This window comes from Diabrotica undecimpunctata, chromosome 7, assembly GCF_040954645.1.
Source record: "Diabrotica undecimpunctata isolate CICGRU chromosome 7, icDiaUnde3, whole genome shotgun sequence".
Lineage (NCBI taxonomy): Eukaryota > Metazoa > Arthropoda > Insecta > Coleoptera > Chrysomelidae > Diabrotica > Diabrotica undecimpunctata.
Window position 1 is genome coordinate 101,487,230 of NC_092809.1, and position 23,549 is coordinate 101,510,778.

The following is a 23,549-nucleotide window of genomic DNA, read 5'->3' on the forward strand; positions in this document are numbered from 1 at the left end:
TTTAATACGGGACATAAAAGTACTGCTTGTAAGTCCATTGTTAATACAATTTTACTGTTGTCAGAGAATTTATCTGCATTTTTTTCATTCCTAGCTAGTGTCTTGTTATTTTGATGTATCATATAATTTTCTTCACTTTCATTTCCTAATTTGTAAGCGAAGCAAATGTCACATTGCCCTTTTCGAGGACTAAACAATAATAAATTTTTGCTCTCAAAAACATCATCAAAAGTGAAAGATAAAGCCGGTTTTTGATTCATTTCACTGCAGTATGTTTTATATTCACGATAAAGAGTTGCCTTTGAAGACTTTTTTGTTGATTTTCGACAATAATGCGACTCTACTTTGGGAAGAGTATCCAAAAAATTATTAATACATTTTCTAGAATCCTCAGTTTTATGTGAGTCAGCTTTAGGTTGAGCCTGAACATTTTTTTCTTCATTGGCTTGTGAAGAATCCAAAGCAGAAGATTCTTCCTCTTCTGTTTTGGACTAACTTGTACTATTCAAAGAGTGTTTGTACTTTCCTACCCAGTCAAATACACATCTCTCTCCAATTGCCAAAGTATTTAAAAAAAGTTTCTTACAAACTTTGTACTTTTCTTCAGCTGTACTAAGTTTTAGGTAGTATTCATAAGTAGTCTGTCTTCTGAATTTTTTCTTGTTTTTACCTTTTCTCTCCTTGAAACTGAGTAAATATTTTTTGTCTTTTGGATTCATCAAATAAAGTACATTTGAGTTTCTTTCCAAGTTTACCTTTTTTGCAACCACAATGTACTTTTAATTTTCTTGCTTCTCACCCAATAGTAAACGCCAAATAGTAAACGAATTTCCTTCTCTTCCCAAGTAATTTAGTCCTCTCATTCTCTTATCTTTGTTTGACTTTTGGATCCACTCTCTCTTTCTCGGTTTACCTTTTCGTGCTCGTTTTCTTATATTTTTTGAAGAAATTTCTATGGAACTATCAAAATTGATACGATCATCTGTATCAATGTTTTCCAAGATTTGTTCACTTGAATTGGAAGCATCACTCACGTCATCATTTTCTGCAGAAATTACAAACGAACTACTAGCATTGGTCGGATCATGATGTATAGTTGCAACATTTGCATGAGTGTTGGTTCTTTCATTTAAATCTGTATCGATGTTTTCCAAAATTTGTTTACTTGAATCCGAAGTATAACTTTTGTCACCAACAAGTCCAGGGGTATTCATTTCCAATTGCAAAGAACCATATTCTTGGACTAAGAAATTTAGAGAACTTTCAACCACAGGAAAACTAGTAATTGTAAATAATATACTCGTATCATTAGATACACTTAGCTCTAGAGGTAAAACTGGTAGATTTGAGGTAGTTTCGTGTGGGTTTTCGTCTGCATTGATAATATCTTGCTTGATATTTACACTACATTGGACCGGTTCTGTATGTAGCTTTTGACCAACAGGAAATTCTGTCTCGATATTCTTGCAATGAGACTTTTTTGCAGAATGGATTTTACCATTCTAGCTCCTCGAGATTGATTGGTTTGTGATAGTATACGATCTGTAACAAAAGAAATCCAAATAAATAAAGCTAGCGTCTTTGTGCTGGGTGAGATGTGAGTATGATAAGGTCTAAAAATATCACCATTGATTCTAAAGAAAAATTATGTTGTCATAGGTGTCCATTCATAATACATCGGTATAAAAATCTCAATATCGAAAAATATCGACTTATGACTTTTTCATTCTAGGCCATCGATATTTCATTAATATAAACTTTTATCCCCTCTGCTCCAACTTTACTTCTCTTCTCTAATAAACTATGTACTAATTATATTTTCTAAGAACTTTAAACTTATGAAATTTTACAATGTCATTGTACATGTCACTCGGTGCGTTATTCTTTCTTAAATGTTTATTGCACCTATATTGACACAATATTTTTTCTTTCAGAGGGTAAAGTAGAAATCTCCAGAGAAAATAAAATATTGCATCATTTGGACCCCGGTAAAGTACTTGGAGAATTGGCCATTTTGTACAATTGCCAGAGGACCGCTACTATTAAAGCTCATACGGACTGTAAATTATGGGCAATAGAACGACAATGCTTCCAGACCATTATGATGAGAACTGGTCTGATCCGGCAAGCAGAATATACCGATTTCTTAAAGAGGTGAGTACAATTTTTTGATAGTTTGCAATATCTTCATGATACCAAATGTTGAATGTTAAACTACTTTATAAAAGGGTATTTAAGATCCTATATTTTACTTCAACTAATAATTTTTTGGAACGGATTTATTTTATTTATTTTATACACGGGATATCCCCATTAACAGTTTAAATTACACTATACAATATCACAGTTATGATTCAAAACTTGAAATTAGTTATAATATAAAATCAATATTAATTATTAATATTTAGCCATACGGCTCACACTCCCTCTAAGGGGAAAATTCACTCATCCCAGATACCTACGGTATCAAAAGGATTGAACTCTGGTGGGACTCTTTCCGTGTTATCGAGCCCTAGGTGACCTGGTATGCTGGAGTATCTCCCAAAAATTTTCGTACACATCTGGACGTCGCGAGGAGTACAGCTTTCTGCGTGGTCTTATAAAGATGTACATTTAGACCCAGCTGTTTTATGTTCGCTAGGAGGTTTTTCGGAATAACACCAGTAGTAGATAGAATAATAGGTACTGTCTGGGTACTTTCCATTCTCCATTGTCTCCTGATTTGTATTTCTAGATCTTTATACTTGGCGATCTTTTCGTTGTATTTAACACGCAAATTATTGGTTTTAGGTATCGCCACATCAATAAGTGTTGTTTGCCTGGTAAGTTTATTAACTAGTATGAGATCCGGTCTATTATGTGCCACTGGTTGGTCTGTAAGCACAGTGCGGTCCCAGTATAGCTTGTAGTTGTCATTTTCAAGCATTCTGTCAGGAACATATTGATAATAAGGAAGATGGTCAGTTTGGAGAAGTCCCAGTTTGTCAGCTAGTTCTTGGTGGATAATCTTTCCTACTGAGTCATGGCGTTCTTTATAATCAGTTCCGACAAACGCCTGGCAGCTCCCGGTATTAATATTATTATTATACTAAAAAAACAAACGAAATATAACAAGAACAAAATTCAACAATCCCGATATTCATATCTCAAAGCAAGAGATTTTTTTATTTGAGTTAGAATTATATTGAAAATATCAAAATCGAGAACATTTAATAGCCCCATGTATCTATCCAATGGGTTGTGAATACCATAGGTTGTTCTGTGGAAAGGAATATTGAAAACACTGTAGTAACGTAGAGCTTGATGGGGAACATTAAAGTTAATCTGGCTTAACAGGTTTGGACAATCAATACGTCCATGTATGATCTTATATATAAATATAGGTCCTGACATATCACGACGGATTTTTAGTGAGGGTAAAGATAATTGTTGTTCAATACAGCAATAATCATGATTTTTCAATAGTAGTGTGGCATGGAAGGCACAATATCTCCAAAATTTATGCTGGACTCTTTCTATGGTATCAATATTGTTCTGAAAATAGGATGACCAAATAACTGAACAGTATTCCAAAATAGTTCTAACTACTAAGCAACAATACACTAATCTTAATGAAGCAATGGAGAAATACTTGCAATTCCTAGTAACGAAACTAAGAAGTGTAGATGCCTTTATTGAAATAGAGTTTATGTGGTCACAGAAAGTAAGCTTTTCATCAAAAATAACACCCAAATCCTGAATAGAAGAACCGTAAGTCAGTGGCTAATTATTAATAGTATAGCTCGTTCCAATTCTATTGAAATTACGAGAAAAGCTTATAAAACAACATTTTTTATATTTAAGTGGAGTTCGTTCTGATTTGATGCACCAATTTTGTGGTCGGTCTAAGTCATCTTGTAGCAAGGCTTGATCTTTTAAGCTATCTATAACTTTCCAAAATTTCAGGTTATCTGCCAACATTAGACATTTGCTATTTAGGAAACAGGAAGTGATGTCATTAACGAAGATATTAAAAAGAAGTGGAGAAGTGTGGCCTCTTTGAGGAACTCCAGATGTTACTGAGATACTGTCAGACAGATGACAACCTATCTTGACTTTTTGACTTCCCCCAAATGTAGAGTTTTTAATCTATTTAAAAAACCTGACATGAAAGCCTACATTAATTAATTTGTCCAAAAGTATTTGGTGATCTACACGATCAAATGCTTTGGAAAAACCTGTGTATATTGCATCTACCTGTTTACGGTCTTCCATATGAGATAATATTCAAATTGATAGCAAACCAAGTTTGTCGCAGTGGATATTTTGGTATTAAAACCATGTTGTGATTGAGATATTAAGCCTTTACATAACCAAGAAAGTTGCTTTACTATAAGACAGTCAAAGAGCTTAGGGATTTCAGATTGTACACAAATGCTACGATAATTTTCAATATTGTTTTTCTGGCCATTTTTAAATATAGGAACAACAGATTCATACTAAGGCGTTGTTTGGAAAAGGTTGTTGCCGATATTCATACCAATGTCATAAACTGTAGGTCTAATAAAATTTTAAGGCTCAACTTTCAACTATATGAAAATGTAAAATATCGCCTTTAGAGGGTGAATTTGATGCCAAAGTCGAGAAAGGAAGAAAGGCGGGATTGTTTCTGCTTTCTGGAAGTCATCTGTTGTACACCGGTGTTATTGCAGCTAATTGGTATATTTCACGTTTTACAAGTAAAGCATGTACATATAGAAATCTATATTAATAAAAATGAATCGCCGAAATGTTTGTACGAACATCACTTTAGAACGACTGCACCAAATTAGATAATCCTTTTTTTGTTGTGTTTGTTATTGTCGGGAAACAAGGCGTAATTTTGTGATGTCAGTCTTCTTTCAAATTTTTGTGAGTTTGGCTGTTGCCAATTACTAACAGTGGAGGATGCGTTGACGGATCTCGTCTTCGCATCCTCCACTGTTAGTAATATCGGAGCCTAAGTAATTAAATTGCCTGACCACTTTGTAACCTGCCATGATTCTTATCTCTTCCTGGTTGTTTCTGATTCTATCATGATCATCACTTTGGTGTTCTGCATATTTATTTTCAAATCATATTGCGTACTCACCGTGCCTAGCCTTTTCATAATTTGTTCCAGTTCTTCTGGTGATGACGCCGATATAACAGTGTCATCAGCATAATGGAGGTTTTTGATTTTTCTTTCTCTTATCGTTGCTCCACCTTGTCATTCCTCAAAAACTTGACGCGTAATATGTTTATATATATATATATATATATATATATATATATATATATATATATATATATATATATATATATATATATATATATATATATATATGGAAAAGGATAATGCGAGTGAATAATAAAAGTAAAAAGTAATGGCATGTCTCGCAAAACAGAAAACCAAAAATGGTATATCGATGGAAAGCAACCGTATATACGTATTTCTGACTATTGGTCATCTTCAGTACGGTGCAGCCAAGTTTGAAAAGGAGCATATTAACTTGGGAAAGGATCACTACAGGAGCAATGCAACCAATTTGTGGCATTAGAATTAGAAGACCCTGATGGTTTCCAGGGCAACAACTAACACCAACCACGGAGGAAGCTACAGCTACCTGGGGAAAGGAATGCCAAACGTTGAAACGTTTAAAACAAATGGAAAAGGATAATGAACATTATCCTTTTCCATTTGTTTTAAACGTTTGGCATTCCTTTCCCCAGGTAGCTGTAGCTTCCTCCGTGGTTGGTGTTAGTTGTTGCCCTGGAAACCATCAGGGTCTTCTAATTCTAATGCCACAAATTGGTTGCATTACTCCTGTAGTGATCCTTTCCCAAGTTAATATGCTCCTTTTCAAACTTGGCTGCACCGTACTGAAGATGACCAATAGTCAGAAATACGTATATACGGTTGCTTTCCATCGATATACCATTTTTTGTTTTCTGTTTTGCGAGACATGCCATTACTTTCTACTTATATAATAGAATAGTATGCATCAATGTCGAACTCCAGATTTTAATTTAAAGGTCTTGGTATAGTCAACAAAGCATAAATATGTTTCTATGTTAAACTCTCGAGATTTTTCTATAATTTGACGAATATTAAGAATATGTTCTCTTGTTCCTCTAACTGGGGCGAATCTGCTTTGTTCTGGGGGAATTTGTGGTAAGAGAATTGATTTTAGTCTTTCATTGATGATGGTTAGAAGGTTTGCTCGCGTGTGATATCAATGCTACTCTACGGTAATTACTGTAATCTGTCGGTGAACCTTTTTAATTTATGGGAATAAACGTGAGTTTACTCCAGTCATTTGGCTACTTTCCGGTATTTCAGATCTCATTGCAAATTCTATGCATTATTTCCGTCCCTAATTCTCCCATTTCTTTGAGTGTTTCAGCTGTTATTCCATCTTCTCCTTCTGTTTTTCTGAATTTTAGCTTTTTAATTGCTGCCTCAATTGCCGATTTAAATATTTGAGGTTCTTTTTCATAACTTCTTTTCTCTTCATTATTGTCTGGGTCGTTGTTAGAGAATAGTATTTTTTCGCAATATTGTTTCCACACCTCTGCGATACCATCTGGGTTTGTTATGGTATTTGCACTATTATCTTTGATGATCTGTGTCTGCGGTTTGAATTCTCTCGCTAGATACTTGACTTTTGAGAAAAGTTCTCTAGATTCTTGGCGGTCAGCATGTTCCTCTGGTTGTACACATATGTTTTTAATACAATTATTTTTGTCCCTTCTGCACAAGTGTTTTATAGTTGTATTTATGGTGCATATCTCTATTTCTTTTTGTTTTGAATTTGATGTGCCGTTTGAAGTTTTTATCTTTCTTCTAAAAGACTGAGAGTCTATTCAGTCATTCAATGTTTTTTCTAGCTGTTTTGTTTTTGGGATTAGTATTGTTGATGGTTCGGTAATCCATTTCTTTGTGTATTCCCACGTTTTGTCAGGGTCTACGGTAGTCACTGGTAGGTCAGCTTCTGCTAATACTTCTCTAAACTTTTCCGGCTGTTTTGGAATCAATTTTTATCTTTAATTTGTGATTGTTTTACTGTGTAACTTAATACGGAATTCTGCTTGTAACATTTTTTGGTCGGAATTACAGTCTGCAGCTGGTTTTGTCTTCACGCTGATTATTGAGCTCCTCCATCGTTTAGTGACATAAAAATATATATTCGAATATATTAGAAATATAAAATCAAATCTTAAATTTGATCCTTGATGCTCCGGAATGGACAGAAAAAACATTACTATTTGGTAAGGATCAGATCGCAGTAGCCCTAGCGTTGGCTTCGTCTGTAATATCTGCAACTTTATTAGAAGGCGGACGAATTGGACATTGTTTTCTTTGAAATTACCCTTAAACATACAAAAAAATGAAACTATAGCAATGCCGAGTATTTTACAGGTATGCAAATTAATAGTTTTGGTTGAATGTACATTGGCCCACAAGATGTCATTATAGAGACTGGACAGAACTTTGAAAGATATTCGGGACAATCAAAAACATTTTTGGTGCAGTCATGATTCTACTATCAGACTGTGCCTTATTTAATAATTATTCTCCAATTAACTGCTGCGGACAAACTAAACACAAACTAAACGCCTTCCTAATATCATCCAATTTGGATGTAACCGGACGAATGTAACCTCCACAATTCGTCTTATGCGGCTGAATAAGGTGCATAACGAACAACACATAGCGAAGTGTGGTGCCGCCATTACATAATTAAAGTTTTGATATACTTCAATTTTTACAAATCAAAATAAAATTTTTATTTTGTTTATATCGAATTTTTTTAATAAATATATTTTGTCTTTTGTAAATATACTACTTATATAATATTTTCTATCTGATAAATATTTTTTCGTCAGATTATTTAGAATGATTCACCGTTTCTATTTATACAAATTTGTGTCAAACGATAACTTTTTTATTCTTAATATTTTTAGCGTACCAATCTTCAAAACACTTCCAGAAGACACTCTGATCAAGATTTCCGATGTTTTGGAAGAAACTATATACGCCAATGGCGACTATATTATCAGACAAGGTGCCCGGGGTGATACGTTCTTCATTATAAGTAAAGGAAAAGTTAAGGTTACCAGAAAAATGCCAAATTCTAACACTGAAGAATTCATAAGGACACTCGGTAAAGGAGATTTCTTCGGGGAGAAAGCTTTGCAAGGGTAAGTTTAATGTTTTATAAATAAACTAGGGTTAGGTTGAAAATTTTTTTAACACTACTTTCTATAGCGTATAGGATATCAGTTTTGAAAAAAGAATTGAAATGTGTAGCAGAAAAGCAGATTTCCAAAAAGGGTTTAATAGTCTACATCCAAACATAATTCTAAAAACATATATGTTACATAAAACTGACTCGCGCTGCCGAAGTTTTTCAGTTTTGCCCTGCTTTTGTTTTACATTTCCTTATATAGTCCAGTATCTGTTTTAAGTTGGGTGTGAAGCATATAAACGCAGTTTTTTGCATACATGGCTCCAAAATGTCATTACAAATGATAATTTTACTATGCATGCATTGTAAAATGTTGACTTAACTTTTTATTAAACAAAATATGAAAAATTTCGATATTTTTCCTCCTTTTTTGCATATATCTCAAGAACTATCGGTTTTAGAACAATTTTGTATACGACATAAAAGTTTTGTAAGAGAATTTTACATAAGACAATGCTAGTTTCAAACCTTAAAAATTATTATTATTAAAAAAATTGTATAAAATCCAAAAAATTGTAAAAAAAGGTTTTTTTGTGAGTTTATTTCCCATACTAAAATCAAACTTGGAACATTCATATTCCGAGAACGAAAACTTTTTAATATGTTTCAAGACAACTATTATTGTTATATTGGTAATTAGTACATCAGCATCTTCAAAGACCTGTTTTATTCTAAACCATGCAGTCTCAAGTCTCGATTTTTATTTAAAAAACTGACCAGAACTTTATACTTTTATAATAAATCGCAGTCAAATTTGACCGATCTTAACTCCGGAACTAACGAACCGATCATTTGTTTTTCCTTTCTTTTGAAGCGTCTTTTGAAGCACTTTTAAAAACCGTTTTGAAATTTAAAATCGATGAACAATTGATTAAGTTATTCAAATTGTTTATAAGCCTAAAATTTAAACATTTTTTTTAATGCCCCAGGCTCTTCTAAGCGACGGATTTTAATTTTTCAAAATGAGTTTGAAAGCTTGAATGCTCTTCTATATGTAAAACAATTTTCAAGTATCTAGAAGTTTCAGTTTTTGACCTACATAATTTTGGAAATTATTCATTTTTTTTATTCTAATTCTAAAATTATTTTGCAAAAAACTGTTAAATCGATTTTAATAAAATTTTGTGGGGGGATTAAACATATTCAAAAGTTTTCTTTCTCGGAAATGAAAATACTAAGTTTGATTTTAGTATGTGAAAAAAACCTAATTTTAAATTGTTTTTTTTTGTGTTTTTAATATTGTTTTCATAATAATTGTTTATTATAAAACGTAAGAGGTCGCTTCTTAAATGATATGAGATAAATAATAATGAAGAAAAAATGCAATATTTTGTTTGTAAATAAATTAGCGAAATTAACTAGCCATACTCATTATTGTTGTCTGCACAAAGAACATAGACTTACCCTTTGAAATATTGAAGTCGTATTCTTAGCCAGGGAAATCTCGTTGGTACCACGTCGAGACGCCCGCCGACGCTCGATAGGACGAGAACCGATCACACTAGGTCCGTTTGGTTCGCTGTCTTGGGATGAAAATTTGTCTTGAGATCGTCAGAAACCACCCTCTGTCCACGCTTCGACGTGGTCGGTAGCACGAGGGTATACCACTCTATTGTATTGCGATTTTGAGTGGCGATAATTTAAGTTAATTGTCACCGTAATACGAGTCTGTACTCTTGTGTGTATTGGCGACACAAAAATAACAAAAGAAGTCAAATTCTCCGTACTTAAAACATAATAAATGAGATAGCCAGTTTAACAATTTTACGAAATAACAGGAAGCAATATATTTTAACAAAGTCGTTAGAATACAGCATTGAATTAGATCACATTATAGTACACTAAAAGAAAAATATTAAATGTAAAAATATGAAAAGAAATAGTACATACTTTCCCCAACCAATAATAATAATTTTTAAGGTTTGAAACTCACATTATCTTTATTTAATTTAATTACAAAACTTTAATGTTCTATACAAAATTGTTCCAAAACCAATATTTCTTGAGACATATGTGAAAAAGGAGGAAAAATATTAATTTTTTAAAATTGCTTTCATATATTGTTCAATAAAAAGATAAGCTCACATTTTACAACTCTTCTTCTTCTAAATGTGCCTATCTTCTAGAGATATTGGCGACCACATTGATCCATCTTATTTTATTCACAACAGCTCGAAATAAATCAGTTGACGTTAGATCAGTCCACTTCCTAAGATTGGCCAGCAAGGATATACGTCTACGTCCAGGGCCTCTCTTACCCTCAATCTTGCCTTGTAGAATCAACTGTAGAAGTCGGTATTTATTATTACGCATGATGTGGCCGAAGTAACCCAATTTTCTGTTCTTTACGGTGTTAATAATTTCTTGTCTTTTCCTAGCCTCTGGAGAATAGTTATGTTACTTGTGTGGTGTATATATGAGACCCTCAACATACGTCGTTAACACCACATTTCAAATGCCTCAAATGCGTATATTGATACATAAAGATAGGTTGCAGAGAATCTTCCCAAGGCTGTTGAAAGAGCTTCTGGCTTTTTCAATACGAGTTTTTATTTCGTAGCTGTGATCCCAAGTATCCTTAAAATTGCAGCTCAAATAGCATATTTTTTCTACTCTCTCTAACGGTGTATCGCCTATTGTAATTTGGGCGTTTATGTTGGTGTTCTTACTAATGATCATTATTTTTGTTTCCTTGCAATTTAGTTTAAGGCCGTATTTGTTACATGTTTCTACAACGTTATCCTTTCTATCAACACTATCTCCCAGCAACACTGTATCATCTGCATATCTAATATTGTTTATAAGTTGGTCATTTACAGCAATCCCATGTTCTGATTCGTCCAAGACCTCTCTAAAGATGTTTTCACAGTATATGTTAAATAATGCCTGTGACAATATGCAACCCTGTCTAACTCCTTTTTCGACTGTGAAGATTTCTGACAGTCTTATATCGAGTCGTTGTTTTTAGCTGTTGTTTTTAGCATGTCGATTAGTTTTCCATGTGGGATTTTATCAAATGCCTTCTCGAAATCAATGAAACATGCATACACATCGCAGTTGACATCCCTGGCTCTCTGTATTAGAACTTGCAAACTAAAAAGTGCTTCCCTCGTTCCGAGTCCTGCTCTGAATCCAAATTGAACTTCACTCAGGTGTTCTTCTAATTTGGTGTATATGCGCGAGTGAATGATAGTACTTTGAGTGAGTAAGGAGTACTTTAAGTACATGACTCGTCAAACTTTGGCTTTTTTAGGAAGTGGAATGAATATTGATAGTAGCCAGTCTTTTGTAAATAATCAGTCTCGTAGATGTTGTTGAATAGCTTCATAAGAGCTGTGATTTGGTGTACTTGTAATAGCTTTAAAATTTCACCATTTCAAAAGATGGCCTTCAATGTCTACAAATATGCCTGTATTGCGTTGCTTTCTGGTGTTCTGTACCTCTTTAATTTTTTGTGCATATGGAAATCGTCATGTTTGTGTTGTAGTGTTTCAATTTCCGTACATTTCTCCGCCAGCCATACTTATTTTGCTCCTTTTATGTCCTTTAGTATAGTCTTATGCAACTTTTTGTATTCGCTGTCATTTCTACCCTTTAATTTTCTTCACTCTTCCATCATCTGAAATATTTTATCTATCATCTATTCTTGCTTCTTTTCTCTTTTTGATATTAGATATTCATGCGAAATTGTGGTAAGTGTTGTCTTTATTTCGTTCCACTGTTTTTCTATGCCTCTAGTAGTGTCTTCAACTATTTTCGCAAAATCCTTATTAATCTCTGTTTTTACTTTTTTTACAACTCACATACTTAGTGAAATTATCATTTGTAGTGATATTGTGGAGCGATTTATGCAGAAACTGCCTGTATATGCTTCACACCCAAAAATGATTATTTTAAACAGACATCACATAATTATATATAGTTTACCTTTTTAGATAAGAGTGAATCATTCAGACTGCATATTACAACATAATAAAACCATTTATTATTCGTGCTTTAATTATTTTATTTGTCTTTTAGGGATGATTTAAGAACTGCCAATGTGATAGTGGATGATCCAGAAGGCGTCACCACCCTGGTAATAGATAGAGATACATTTAACCAACTGATATCAAATCTAGATGAAATTAGAACTAAATATAAGGATGAAAATATAGAAAGAAGAAGGTAGGTGTATTTATTAAAATTAATCGGTTCGACAGCTCTGTCAGATACACTTCGAAATGTGTAGTTTACTAGGTTGATTCTTACACTGTTCGCATGCTAGTTAGAGAAATATTTCAAACTCACTAGTATAAATTCAAAGGAACTGCAGAATTAAAAGCAATTAGGGGCAAAAGGATGTCATCTGGTCCAACTGCTTTACCTTTCCTTAATTTTTGAGTAGTTTTTTTAGCACATACGTGCTATAGTTTTATCATTTGAGTTGGTACCTGGTATTCAACCATTTTCTGGTAATCCTGGGCTAAAAACAAGTTTACTTACAGGTAACCCGTATGACTTTTTTTAATTATTATTTACTGATGACTTTCTTGAACATATAGTGGCGGCAACCAATACGTAAGCTGAAAATTTGTTTTTGACCGAAAAAACAAAAGAGCACTTCAGAATAACTACTTGGTTAACCGTTTCATCACTAAAAGTATTTTTGGGTTTATGGTTGCACATGGGCAATATTCAATTAAATCGTATTGAATATAATTGGAAAACAGATAACTTATACAATCTTCCATGTTTTAGATAGTCTATGAGTAAAGTATATAACTTAACCTAACCTAACCTAACCTAACTATAATATACGTAAAAAGACTCCATTTTTTTATGCTTTGTGTCCCGATAAGCCTGGGCTTTGCCTTGGAGACTATTTCATACTATCAATTAAAACATTTTTCATGGTTTAAAGTTGTTGATATTTAATATGCAATATAAGTTTAATATATAATATTGGTTGAGTTACATGACTTAACGAGTCATCGGCTAATATGTATGGATACATTCTCAAAGGCCTATGACTCAACTGGTGAGTCAAGGTTCAAAATACTATTTGACATATATGCACTTCAAAATGTATATAATTATGATAATATTTATATAAGTATTGACATATGAAGATTGGAACACAATTACTGACATGTCGTCTGTGGGACTACCCTAAATAAAAACAATTTTTTTGCATATTTTTTGTGAAACTCAGTTGAAATATGTTTTAAACGTATTAATTACATTCATTTTCAATAACATATTTTCAATAAATATCAAAAACCAACATGAAGTAATTGAAAAAAAAATTATTACTGTGGAAACCGAAAAATATAAACTAAGTGTAACACTTGAAAAGTTTACAGTAAAAAAATAATTATAAATTATTATTAACTAATACAGATCTAGTATTTCTTAGGGGATATAACAAAATGTATATGAAGTAAACACAAACTTTTAAAAAAATATATAATATAAACATAAACACAAATGTAAAAGTACATCATTTTCTTTACTCATCTTCTGAGCATCGAATACACACTCGTTTTGTGCACTGGAAGCATATCGGTTTTTTGCAATTATTACAAAGGTATTCTTTTTATACTTGGGCAAATCGAGTACATTTTTCTTTTTTCCAAGATGTTATCATCTATAACATCTGGCGCAGTTCTTTCTTTAATACCTAATACCTGACCGCGACGTATACAAATTTTTATTTCTCTTGGAATATGATTAATGATTTCCCGTCTTCGCATATGTGGTTCTACTAATTGTTTTGCCAATTGTTTTAGAAAATTAGATTTTTCCGATATCTTTGAATACCTGATGAACTATGTATGCATTGCTGCAAAATATATCTACAATTCTGAAAAATATTCCCATTGGCCATCTTTGAGTACGACCTCTGCAAGTATTTTTAGAAGATTTCTCATCTAGTGAGTCGACTAATCCTTTGGTCGTATTGTAGAACAATACAATTTCTGGCTTTTTCGTTTGCGAATCAGTGTCTTGGTCAATGGTGCATGCATGGTAATCACAATGGTGCATTGAGGATATTGTAGCTTTTCCTTTTTTTTGCCTGCATATGACAGTAATGTCATCTGTTCAGTAAAACCATATAGGGTGCTTCTTATCTCCCCCTTTCTATTTGGTAGAAAAGAAGGAGGAATTTCCTTTTTATTTTTTTTTATGGTTCCCACGTAAGTCAAAACATTGTTCCTTAAAAGTTGCACTAACTCAATCGATAATAACCAATTATCTGCGGTGACTAAACCAGATTGAGTTGGCTTCGAAAGTTTTTTTCATCTTCTAATAGTTTACGTTCATCAGAGTGCTTTCCACAATATATATATATATATATATATATATATATATATATATATATATATATATATATATATATATATATATATATAGCTATTATACAAATACCCGTTTCTGGCATCTGTGAGACACATCAGTTTTAGACCATATTTGTCGGGTTTCTTCGGCATGAACATTTTAAATATACATCTGCCCAGAAAACAAACTAGTATCTCATCGACACATATAGTCTGGCCAACTGAATATACGTTTTGACAATTTAATACAAACTTGTTAAATATTTCTGATATTGGAGCAGTTGGATCAGTTTGTTGACGCTGTTTTCGGTCGTTGGGATTATCAAAACGAAGACATGCTAACAGGACCGCAAAACGATCTTTACTATTGCCGAAAACGGCAATATAAATTAACACACTCAAAAATACTTTCATTTCAATCAAATCCGTGTCACGAATTTCACTTCCATCAGTTGTTTTGTATTTTTCCCGATAACTACAGATTTTAGCGTTGGTTCAGTGAATAATGTGCTCAATCATCTCTGTAGAAAACAGTAAATTAAAAATATCTAAGGGGGATGTATGATTTCCAAGCGCACGAACAGAATTCTTTAGACCAGGAAGTTGTATAACTATATTATGTTTTAAAGTTCTCCCTCGTGTAGGTGCAACTTCTTATGCTGCCCATTTAAAACGATTTTTGCCGAAAATATTGCCTCTATTAGATTAGTCATCTTCCTCAATATTTTCGTCTTCGTCACTCTCTTCCGATATTTTCGATGCTGTATCGTGCTTATTTTCGATAACACAATCATATTCTGCATTCTCGATTTCACTTCCACTACTATCACATTCTTCATACCATTTCGTAACTGTTTTTTCATAATTATTGTCCATAAAATGCACATTCTTTGAGAAATTTGCCTTATTACTCATTTTGACTACTTTTGACTATCACAACGTAACAGTAAACAAATAACCCACGTCTAATAATAGTTACTCTTATACTGATGTATCGTCTGACAGATTACGCCTAACTTTTATTGTCGGATAATTTCGGTTCAATTCGAGATCTATTTTTAATATTTGTTAAATACGTTTGTTTTAATGCTATTTGAGAGTATACTGACGGAAAACTAAATATTTTATGAATTACGATAGATATTACAGTTTTAAAAACAGCCGTAGTCTGGTAGACTACACGTCAGTACTTAAGGGTTAACATAATGTTAATCATATTTGTATTCAAACTATCATTAAAATTGTTTTAATACATATTTTTATTTATTTTGCTGTCCTGGGAGAATTTAGCTGTAAGTAGTATTTAAAATAATAATCTCAAGAAATATATATATATATATATATATATATATATATATATATATAGTCCTTATAATACTTACTTATTAATAATGCTAGTTAATTTGTGAACATTAATGTTATTTTACTCTTATTCATTTTTCAATCATTGGTATATAGAGATACCCAATCCATCTCTATTAATCCGGCAGCTGGCTACCTTTCTATTTACATGGAAGGGTGAATAGTTAAAAACTATTCTATGCATTTAACTATTCATCATCTTCATCAACCTGTATGCGTCTACTGCTGGACTTAGGTCTCCTTCAACTCTTTCCATCTGTCTCTGTCTTGTGTCAGTCCATCTAGTTGGTGGGCGTCCTCTGCTCTGTATTGTTTCCTGTCTTGGTCTCCACTCGACAATACATTTTGTCTATCGGTTGTCTGATAATCTGGCCACGTGTCCTGCCCAATTCACGCGAATCTTATTCACTACCTTTTTTGTGAGTGTTAATGTTTCCGCTCCAAAAGTGAGTACAGGTAACACACATTGGTCAAAGATTTTCCTTTTGAGGCATATGGGGAGATCCGATTTAAATACATAGTTTAATTTTTATCAAACGCTGCCCATTCTAATCCTATGCGGTGTGGGAGTTCACATGTCTGGTTATCTCTGCCCAACCGAACTTCACGTCCTAAGTACTTACCAACAGCAATATTTCGATTTAACACCAGATTAGCATTATTTGCGTCTTGTTCATATTATTCTTTAGTCCAACCTCCAAGGAAGCGTGATATAATTTATCAAACATTATTCATCATCCATACGATCGGCTATAAGGACGATGTCATCTGCAAATCTCAAATGACTGAGCTTCTCTCCATTTATGTTGATACTATGCTCGTTCAGATGTGCCTTCTTACAAGTACGTTCTAAAAGCATCGTGAATAGCTTTGGAGAGACGTTGTCTCCTTGCCGTACTCCTCGCTGTTTACAGAATTTATTTGTTTCTTGTTCAGATAGTCTTACGCTAGCTGTGACATTTTGGTAAATATATTTGATTATTCTAGTGTATCAATGGTTCATTCGGCATTCTGTCAATGCTTTTAACATTTTCTGATGGCTTATGGTATCGAATGCTGTCTAGTAGCCGGCAAATAGTGCCAATGGATTGTTGTATTCTGCAGGCTTCTCTATCAGGTTCTTTATCACTAGTATTTTAATTGTAGTAAATCTTAAATTCTAACTATAGATAGCTGCTCAAGAGTTTGCTGTGGAACTCTGAGAACCTCATCATCTTGTTTGTATATAAATATAGATAAAAAGGAGATAATACAAAAAAAGTGTTTTGAATTATACTATGTGTACCGTTTTTTGAACACACTGATGATGTTGAACAGATGCTATATTTAACTTGTATCTTATTTTAATTTTAATTCTTAAAGCATATTATTCAGCTCTTCGTTATTGATATTTTATGGACTTTACGGTCATAAAATTTTGATGCTTGAGGTATTAGTCATGTTGTAACTGGCTAATTGACACCTAGTCTATGCCAATAAAAAAAAACTATTCTTATAGTATATCTTAAATTGTATTAGTTTATAGACAGCATCATTAATATTGAAAAAAAAACAATTATAAAAAAAACAAACAATATTATCAGTTTTTTTTTAATGATACATAAAATTTTTAGAGTGAACCAAGAATTCGAAGGCGTCAAACTATCCGACTTAGTAATTCTTACAACTCTCGGAGTTGGTGGTTTCGGCAGAGTAGAACTTGTTCAAATCAGAGGCCGCTCAAACAAATCCTATGCACTTAAACAAATGAAGAAAGCACAAATCGTGGAAACTAGGCAACAGCAACATATCATGTCAGAGAAAGAGATCATGGGAGAAGCAAATTGTGATTTTATTGTTAAGTTGTTTAAAACTTTCAAAGACGCTAAATATTTGTACATGCTAATGGAAAGCTGTTTGGGAGGAGAACTTTGGACTGTTCTAAGAGATAAAGGCCATTTTGATGATGGTAAGTAAGATATAAAAAAATTTTATACTTTAAGGTTTCTGAATTGATTGAAAATAAAGTTTTTTCGACGAGAGGCAGTAGTGGGGATAGCAAATCCAGCCGTCTTAACAATGAAATCACGCATTCAAAATAGCGAGCCGCTTAAAAATTTCTAATATTTTAGCTTCTAGAGGACCAATTTTGATAATTTTTTTTAAACTGTGGTCCCGTGCAATCCCATTTGGCCCCATGGTAAAGACACATTAGATCTCCTCCTCTCCCACCTGAATGGAATACATCCCAGTATTCAATTCACGATGGAAGTTGAGTCTGAAGTGTCTTTGCCATTCCTTGATGTTGTTATTCAGAAACACCCACCTCACAGTTTTTAATATTTCGTGTACCGGAAACCCACCCATACAAACCGTTATCTCAGTGCCCAGTCACATCATCACCCTGCCCAACTCAATTCAGTTATTGAAACTCTTGATTCCCGTTCCATAAGACTTAGCGAAGACAATCACAGATCATCCGAAATTAATACAATAAGGTAAACACTTACAAAACGGCTACCACAAATCAAATCAAATCAACATCTAAAACTCATTCCATTCAAAAAAGAAACCCTGCCCCCTGATCGACCTAAAATTTTTATACCTTTTATCAAAGATGTCACTGATAAGATCAGTAGAAAAATCTTCACTACTCACTGCAAGTTGTCAGATCCGTAAAAGACCAAATCCCCAATGAAGACCATGGTGTCTAGGAGATACCTTGTTTCAGCTGCCCACGTACATACATAGGACAGACAATCCGACGAATCCACAACCGTATTTATGAACATTCTATATATGTAAAACATTCCGATTCTACTTCAGCCCTAGCCCAACATCACATTCAGACAGGTCACAAAATATATTTCGAAAACGCAACAACCATCGCTCCTATCCGCTTCTTAAAATCGAGTATTATTCGTGAAGCCATCGAAATTGAAAACGCCCTAACAGCTAAACACGCGCGATGACGCTAAAAGACCCCCGCTCCAACCGATTCCGCACAGACGGTTTCCGCACATACCGTTCGCGCGCATACTGAGAGTGTAAAGCAGTTACACAGGGTCAGACCGGTCGTTGCTCGACACTGAGGAGTAGGCAGATTGAGACCTTAGTGCCGTTTGACGGTTCTTGTACAGAACAAGATATTGGTACGTCACGAGTGAGGGAAGTAGGCAGATTGAGACCCCCAACTCGAACGGAACTATATACCTCTTGATTATGGTTCCAAAGAGGGTGACGAAACGTCAAGTTTTAAATTCTCAACGCGGTTCTTCCCAAGAACTTAGTAATTTTCATTTATCTGGCCGCGGAAAATTATGTGAACATTTTTTTTTCTGGAGTTTCATCATCTTCATCAAAAGCTATTTCAGTATCGACATTGTTGGTAATCATAACATTTTTACTTGATTGTCCAAGACAAGCAGTGCAATAAACGAAACATTTCAGCCTATTTTTAAAGCATCTGCAAGATTGTGAGTAATTTTTTTGCAGGTGCAGCTAATGGACTTTTTCATAAGTAATTGCTCTGTTGTTTGAACCGGTTCTAATATATTTTTCTAAGCTTCTACTTCTAAGCTGGATATAAATCATTGTCCGTCCACCGCTGTACCTGGTAGTAAAATCTATAGCAACGACGTGTTTCTGCAGATTGAGTAGGTGGTAGCATTGACAAATGCAATTTTTTCTTTTTACAACCTTTTTTAAAACATAAATATCGCACATAATTTAAATCCACATCAATATATTTGACATCCATACATGTTCCAGTATGTCCTGTCCTTTAAAATTGTTCATGCGAAATATTTGGCTCATTGAAAATTTGGGCTTCTTTCACCAAGTTTGAATTATTTTGTATTTTCTTTTACCAAGTTAATGAAAAGTTGATGTTGTGTCGAATCCAGAAAAAAATTGAAGAAAAAAAGGTTGAATGCCCTTTTATATGTATTTCCATATTTTGCACTTGTTCCACAATTTCTTTATTACTTAAAACTTGAAATATTTCTACCTGATCGTCTACTGAAATGTAGGAGTCAAGATCAGCTCCAAACTCTCTCTGGTTTACATTAAATTTTTGTATCAACTCTGACAAAGGCATTTTGTCATCTTCGTCAGCATCCTGAACAATAGGAGAAACTACAGTCAATTTAGCTTGACGAAAGCACTTACAAATTGTACTGACGTAACCGCACTCCACGCTTTCAAAAGCTGTTTCCGATAATGGCACTTTAAACTTGTTATGACTCCTTGGTCCATAGACTGCAAGACACTCGTGCAATTTGCTGGTAAGAAAACTAGGTTGATAGTGGTCAAATTAAGCTTGGGATGGGTTGCACAGGTGTCAACTAAGAGAAGAATTTTTCTTTTGTTTGAAGAGAGTTCCGTGTCCCACTTTCTCAATTCTTCTTCAAAAATAGCAGAAGTCATCCACGCTTTTTTGTTGGCTGTGTAGTTTACAGGTAGTGTTTTATGTTTTTGAAACATCTAGGATGTAAACTTTTCCTAATAACCAAAAGCTTTCTTTTCTCTGTGCCTGTCATGTTTGCACAAACAAAAGTCGTGACTCTTTGTTTTGAAAGCTTTCCACCGACACATTTTTGATTTTTGAAATTTAAAGTTTTGTCTGGCTTTAATTTGTAAAAGACACCAGGTTTAATCGCCATTGAAGATATCTTCATCCTTGTATGGTTGCCTTAGTTGTGGTCATGTGTTTTGTAACCAATCATATATCACATTCTCGTCCACACATTTTGCCTCTCCAACAATTTTCGCGAAGGAAATTGAGTGCAGCTCTTTAAATCGATCTAGCCAGCCGTTAGAAAATGTGAAATCTTCACCAAACAGTTTTCCGAACTCTGTAGCTTTCTCCTTTAAAAGTGGCCCGAACACAGGAATATCAGAACTGCGACACTGCTTGAACCATTTGAATAGATTGAAATAGATTTGAATTGAATAGAGCTGAATCGACATCACCACGAATGCACTTACTAATCTTTTTAACATTTTCTACCTCCTCATTAAAGGCTTTAAAATTTTGTCCTTTTTTTTAGGATTGAACCGACAGTCGAATTAACATGTCTAAATTGCCGACATACATCAGCAATTTTTGGACCACTTTCAAATACTCTCATAACACGCACTTTATCTTTAATAGGCAAAGCCTTCCTTTTAGTACTACAACAAGTAATATTAAAAAATAAAAAGTTAATTACTAAATTTAAATCTAAAAACAAAACGAGCCGAACACAATTTCACGGTAGCGAAAATTTTTTAAACTGACTGTTCTGAAACAGAAAATTTGACTGTTATGATGGCACTGATAAATGAGAAATCATAGAACTGTGAAAGTCACATAACTGCACACAAAAAGAATAATCGGGCTTTCTCAATTCTTGGAAGGAACAATGCCGCAAAGCCGGAAACGCATTGCACTTTATTCTTCATAAAATAAAAAATGACAACCAACTGTAAAATTTGATGACGATTATAGACGAGGCTTACTTTATTTTTAGCCGATAAAACCGGGTTGTTAATAATGTTATCAAATAGTTTTTGGCCGGACCTATTAAAAATTGACGTTACAACCGAGATGACGTAACTACCGAGGCCGTAATATCCCAGTTCCACTGTATACCCATTTACACCAGGTAGAATATTCGGTTTTCAATGTTGATTAAAAATTTACAATTTTGATTTAAAATATGTTTTACTCTTTTAGCGACAACAAAATTCTGCACAGCTTGTGTCGTGGAAGCATTTGACTACTTACACTCCCGGAACATCATTTACAGGGATTTGAAACCTGAAAATCTTCTTCTCGATAATAGCGGATATGTGAAATTAGTCGATTTTGGGTTTGCGAAAAAATTGCAAACCGGAAGAAAAACTTGGACCTTCTGTGGAACCCCCGAATATGTAGCTCCCGAAGTTATCTTGAACAAAGGTCATGATATCAGCGCAGACTATTGGTCATTGGGTGTTTTGATGTTCGAATTGCTGACAGGCACACCTCCGTTTACTGGTAAGTAAATATTATTGAAAATATTGTCTTTGGTTTTATTAGTCTCATCTATTTATAGCTCAAACTGGCAAGAGGTGTATGTTCTCAAAAAATCTGTGTAATAGTGTGTAAAAGTTTTTATTAAAATCAGCTAAGTACTTTCAGCATGTCACTATCCTGTAAAACCTAAGTTTTTAATCAGTGTAATTGTAAAAAACAAATTCTCTTAAAGTATCCCCTTATAGGAAGAAGAGGTTAGAGGAGTTCCTTATAGGAAGCTCTGAAGATGGTATGTAACATGCTGAAAGAAACAAATTTTATCTTCCTTATAATCTAGTATACTAAACACCAATTATGAGATATAAGATTGCAATCGTTAGCATTGATGTTGTGTTTTCGTCTCTATTCGTTGGATTCCTCCCAGTGTCGAAACGATTGAAGGCTCGACATTACACAGTGGCGTATCTACGAAGTGTTAGTTATTACTAAGTGCTGCTATTTGCTTAACCAATGTCATTAAATGGATCCTTTTAAAACCAGGACGACGAAACTTCAAAATCATTGGCGTTCTCTGTATCATAACATAGTTATATGGTATTGCCTGGACGATATGATTGTAGAGATAAAGTTTGGCTTACTTGGACTTTTTTAGGTTAGACTATCTAAAGTCAAAGTTAAAAGAAGTTTGTATCGTTGGCGCTAATTTAGAATTATCTAAGAAACTTGTGGTGAAACGTAGAATAGTTAGTAATTGCAGCCTAATATTTACTTACCTGCGTAGTGTTAAATAAAATTAAAATTTCATTTAATCAATTATCAGATATTTTCCATATTTATATTAAATTATTGAAAAAGTCGAAAAGAATCAAGCGCCTGTATCGCCGCAACCGTTATACATACTTAGCGGTAGATTCGATAGATAGCGGTAGTTCTAAAAGGATATTCGAAATAATTGAGTCATAATTATTGTTTCAGCGAGATGGAAACTATTTTTTATCTTTGTCAAAATATTGTTACTTATACTTAAAGATTTAAAGATTATAAAGCTTCTTGTAGAATTACAATCCATTTAGTAGTTTTTAGAAAGATTAGATTTTTAGATAGCGATTCGGTGAAACTGTTTTAAGTACCGTTAACCTTTGTATGTACCGTTGTGACTGACGGTTGGTCGTCGTGTCACCATTACAGTGTAATAGTGTGGTAACGAGCTTTCGGGTATCTCAGACTGGCGCCACTCATATCTTTACAAAAATATTCCGAGGTAAGCTCTTAGATAGTTGTACATTTCTAATTCTAAAAGATTGTTAGATTTTAGCAATGGGGATTACAAGCACGGGCAAGCTTACTTGCAGAAACTTTTAGAAGAAATAGGACTAGATAATAGTGATATTGAATCAGTGACACGCGAAGATCAATCAGAGGAAGAGGAACAAGACATTGAGGAGGTTATAGAAAACGACAGTGAATCAGAACAGGAGATATCAGATGCAAATGAAACAGTTGCGGTTCGTCAGTCTGTCCGTCTTTTCTATATAGTTATGTTAAAATATGTACCTATTAGCAAGTCATGCTAAATTTTTATTGTTTTAGGCAAGAACCGTACAACTCACTGGAAGAAGCATCCTCCAAAGCCAAGAA

The 23,549-nt window shown here is 33.7% G+C and overlaps 1 protein-coding gene across 6 annotated transcripts in view; it reads left to right on the plus strand.

Moving 5' to 3' along the window:
* for (cGMP-dependent protein kinase for) overlaps positions 1 to 23,549 on the plus strand; it is a 790,239-nt gene that overhangs the window by 758,047 nt on the left and 8,643 nt on the right. For all 6 annotated transcript variants that reach the window (XM_072537884.1, XM_072537886.1, XM_072537885.1 and 3 more), the window contains 5 exons: positions 1,935 to 2,154; positions 7,966 to 8,202; positions 12,270 to 12,416; positions 17,545 to 17,879; positions 21,630 to 21,932. In XM_072537884.1, coding sequence (XP_072393985.1) covers positions 1,935 to 2,154; positions 7,966 to 8,202; positions 12,270 to 12,416; positions 17,545 to 17,879; positions 21,630 to 21,932 — 1,242 coding nt within the window. The remainder of the gene's footprint in view (positions 1 to 1,934; positions 2,155 to 7,965; positions 8,203 to 12,269; positions 12,417 to 17,544; positions 17,880 to 21,629; positions 21,933 to 23,549) is intronic.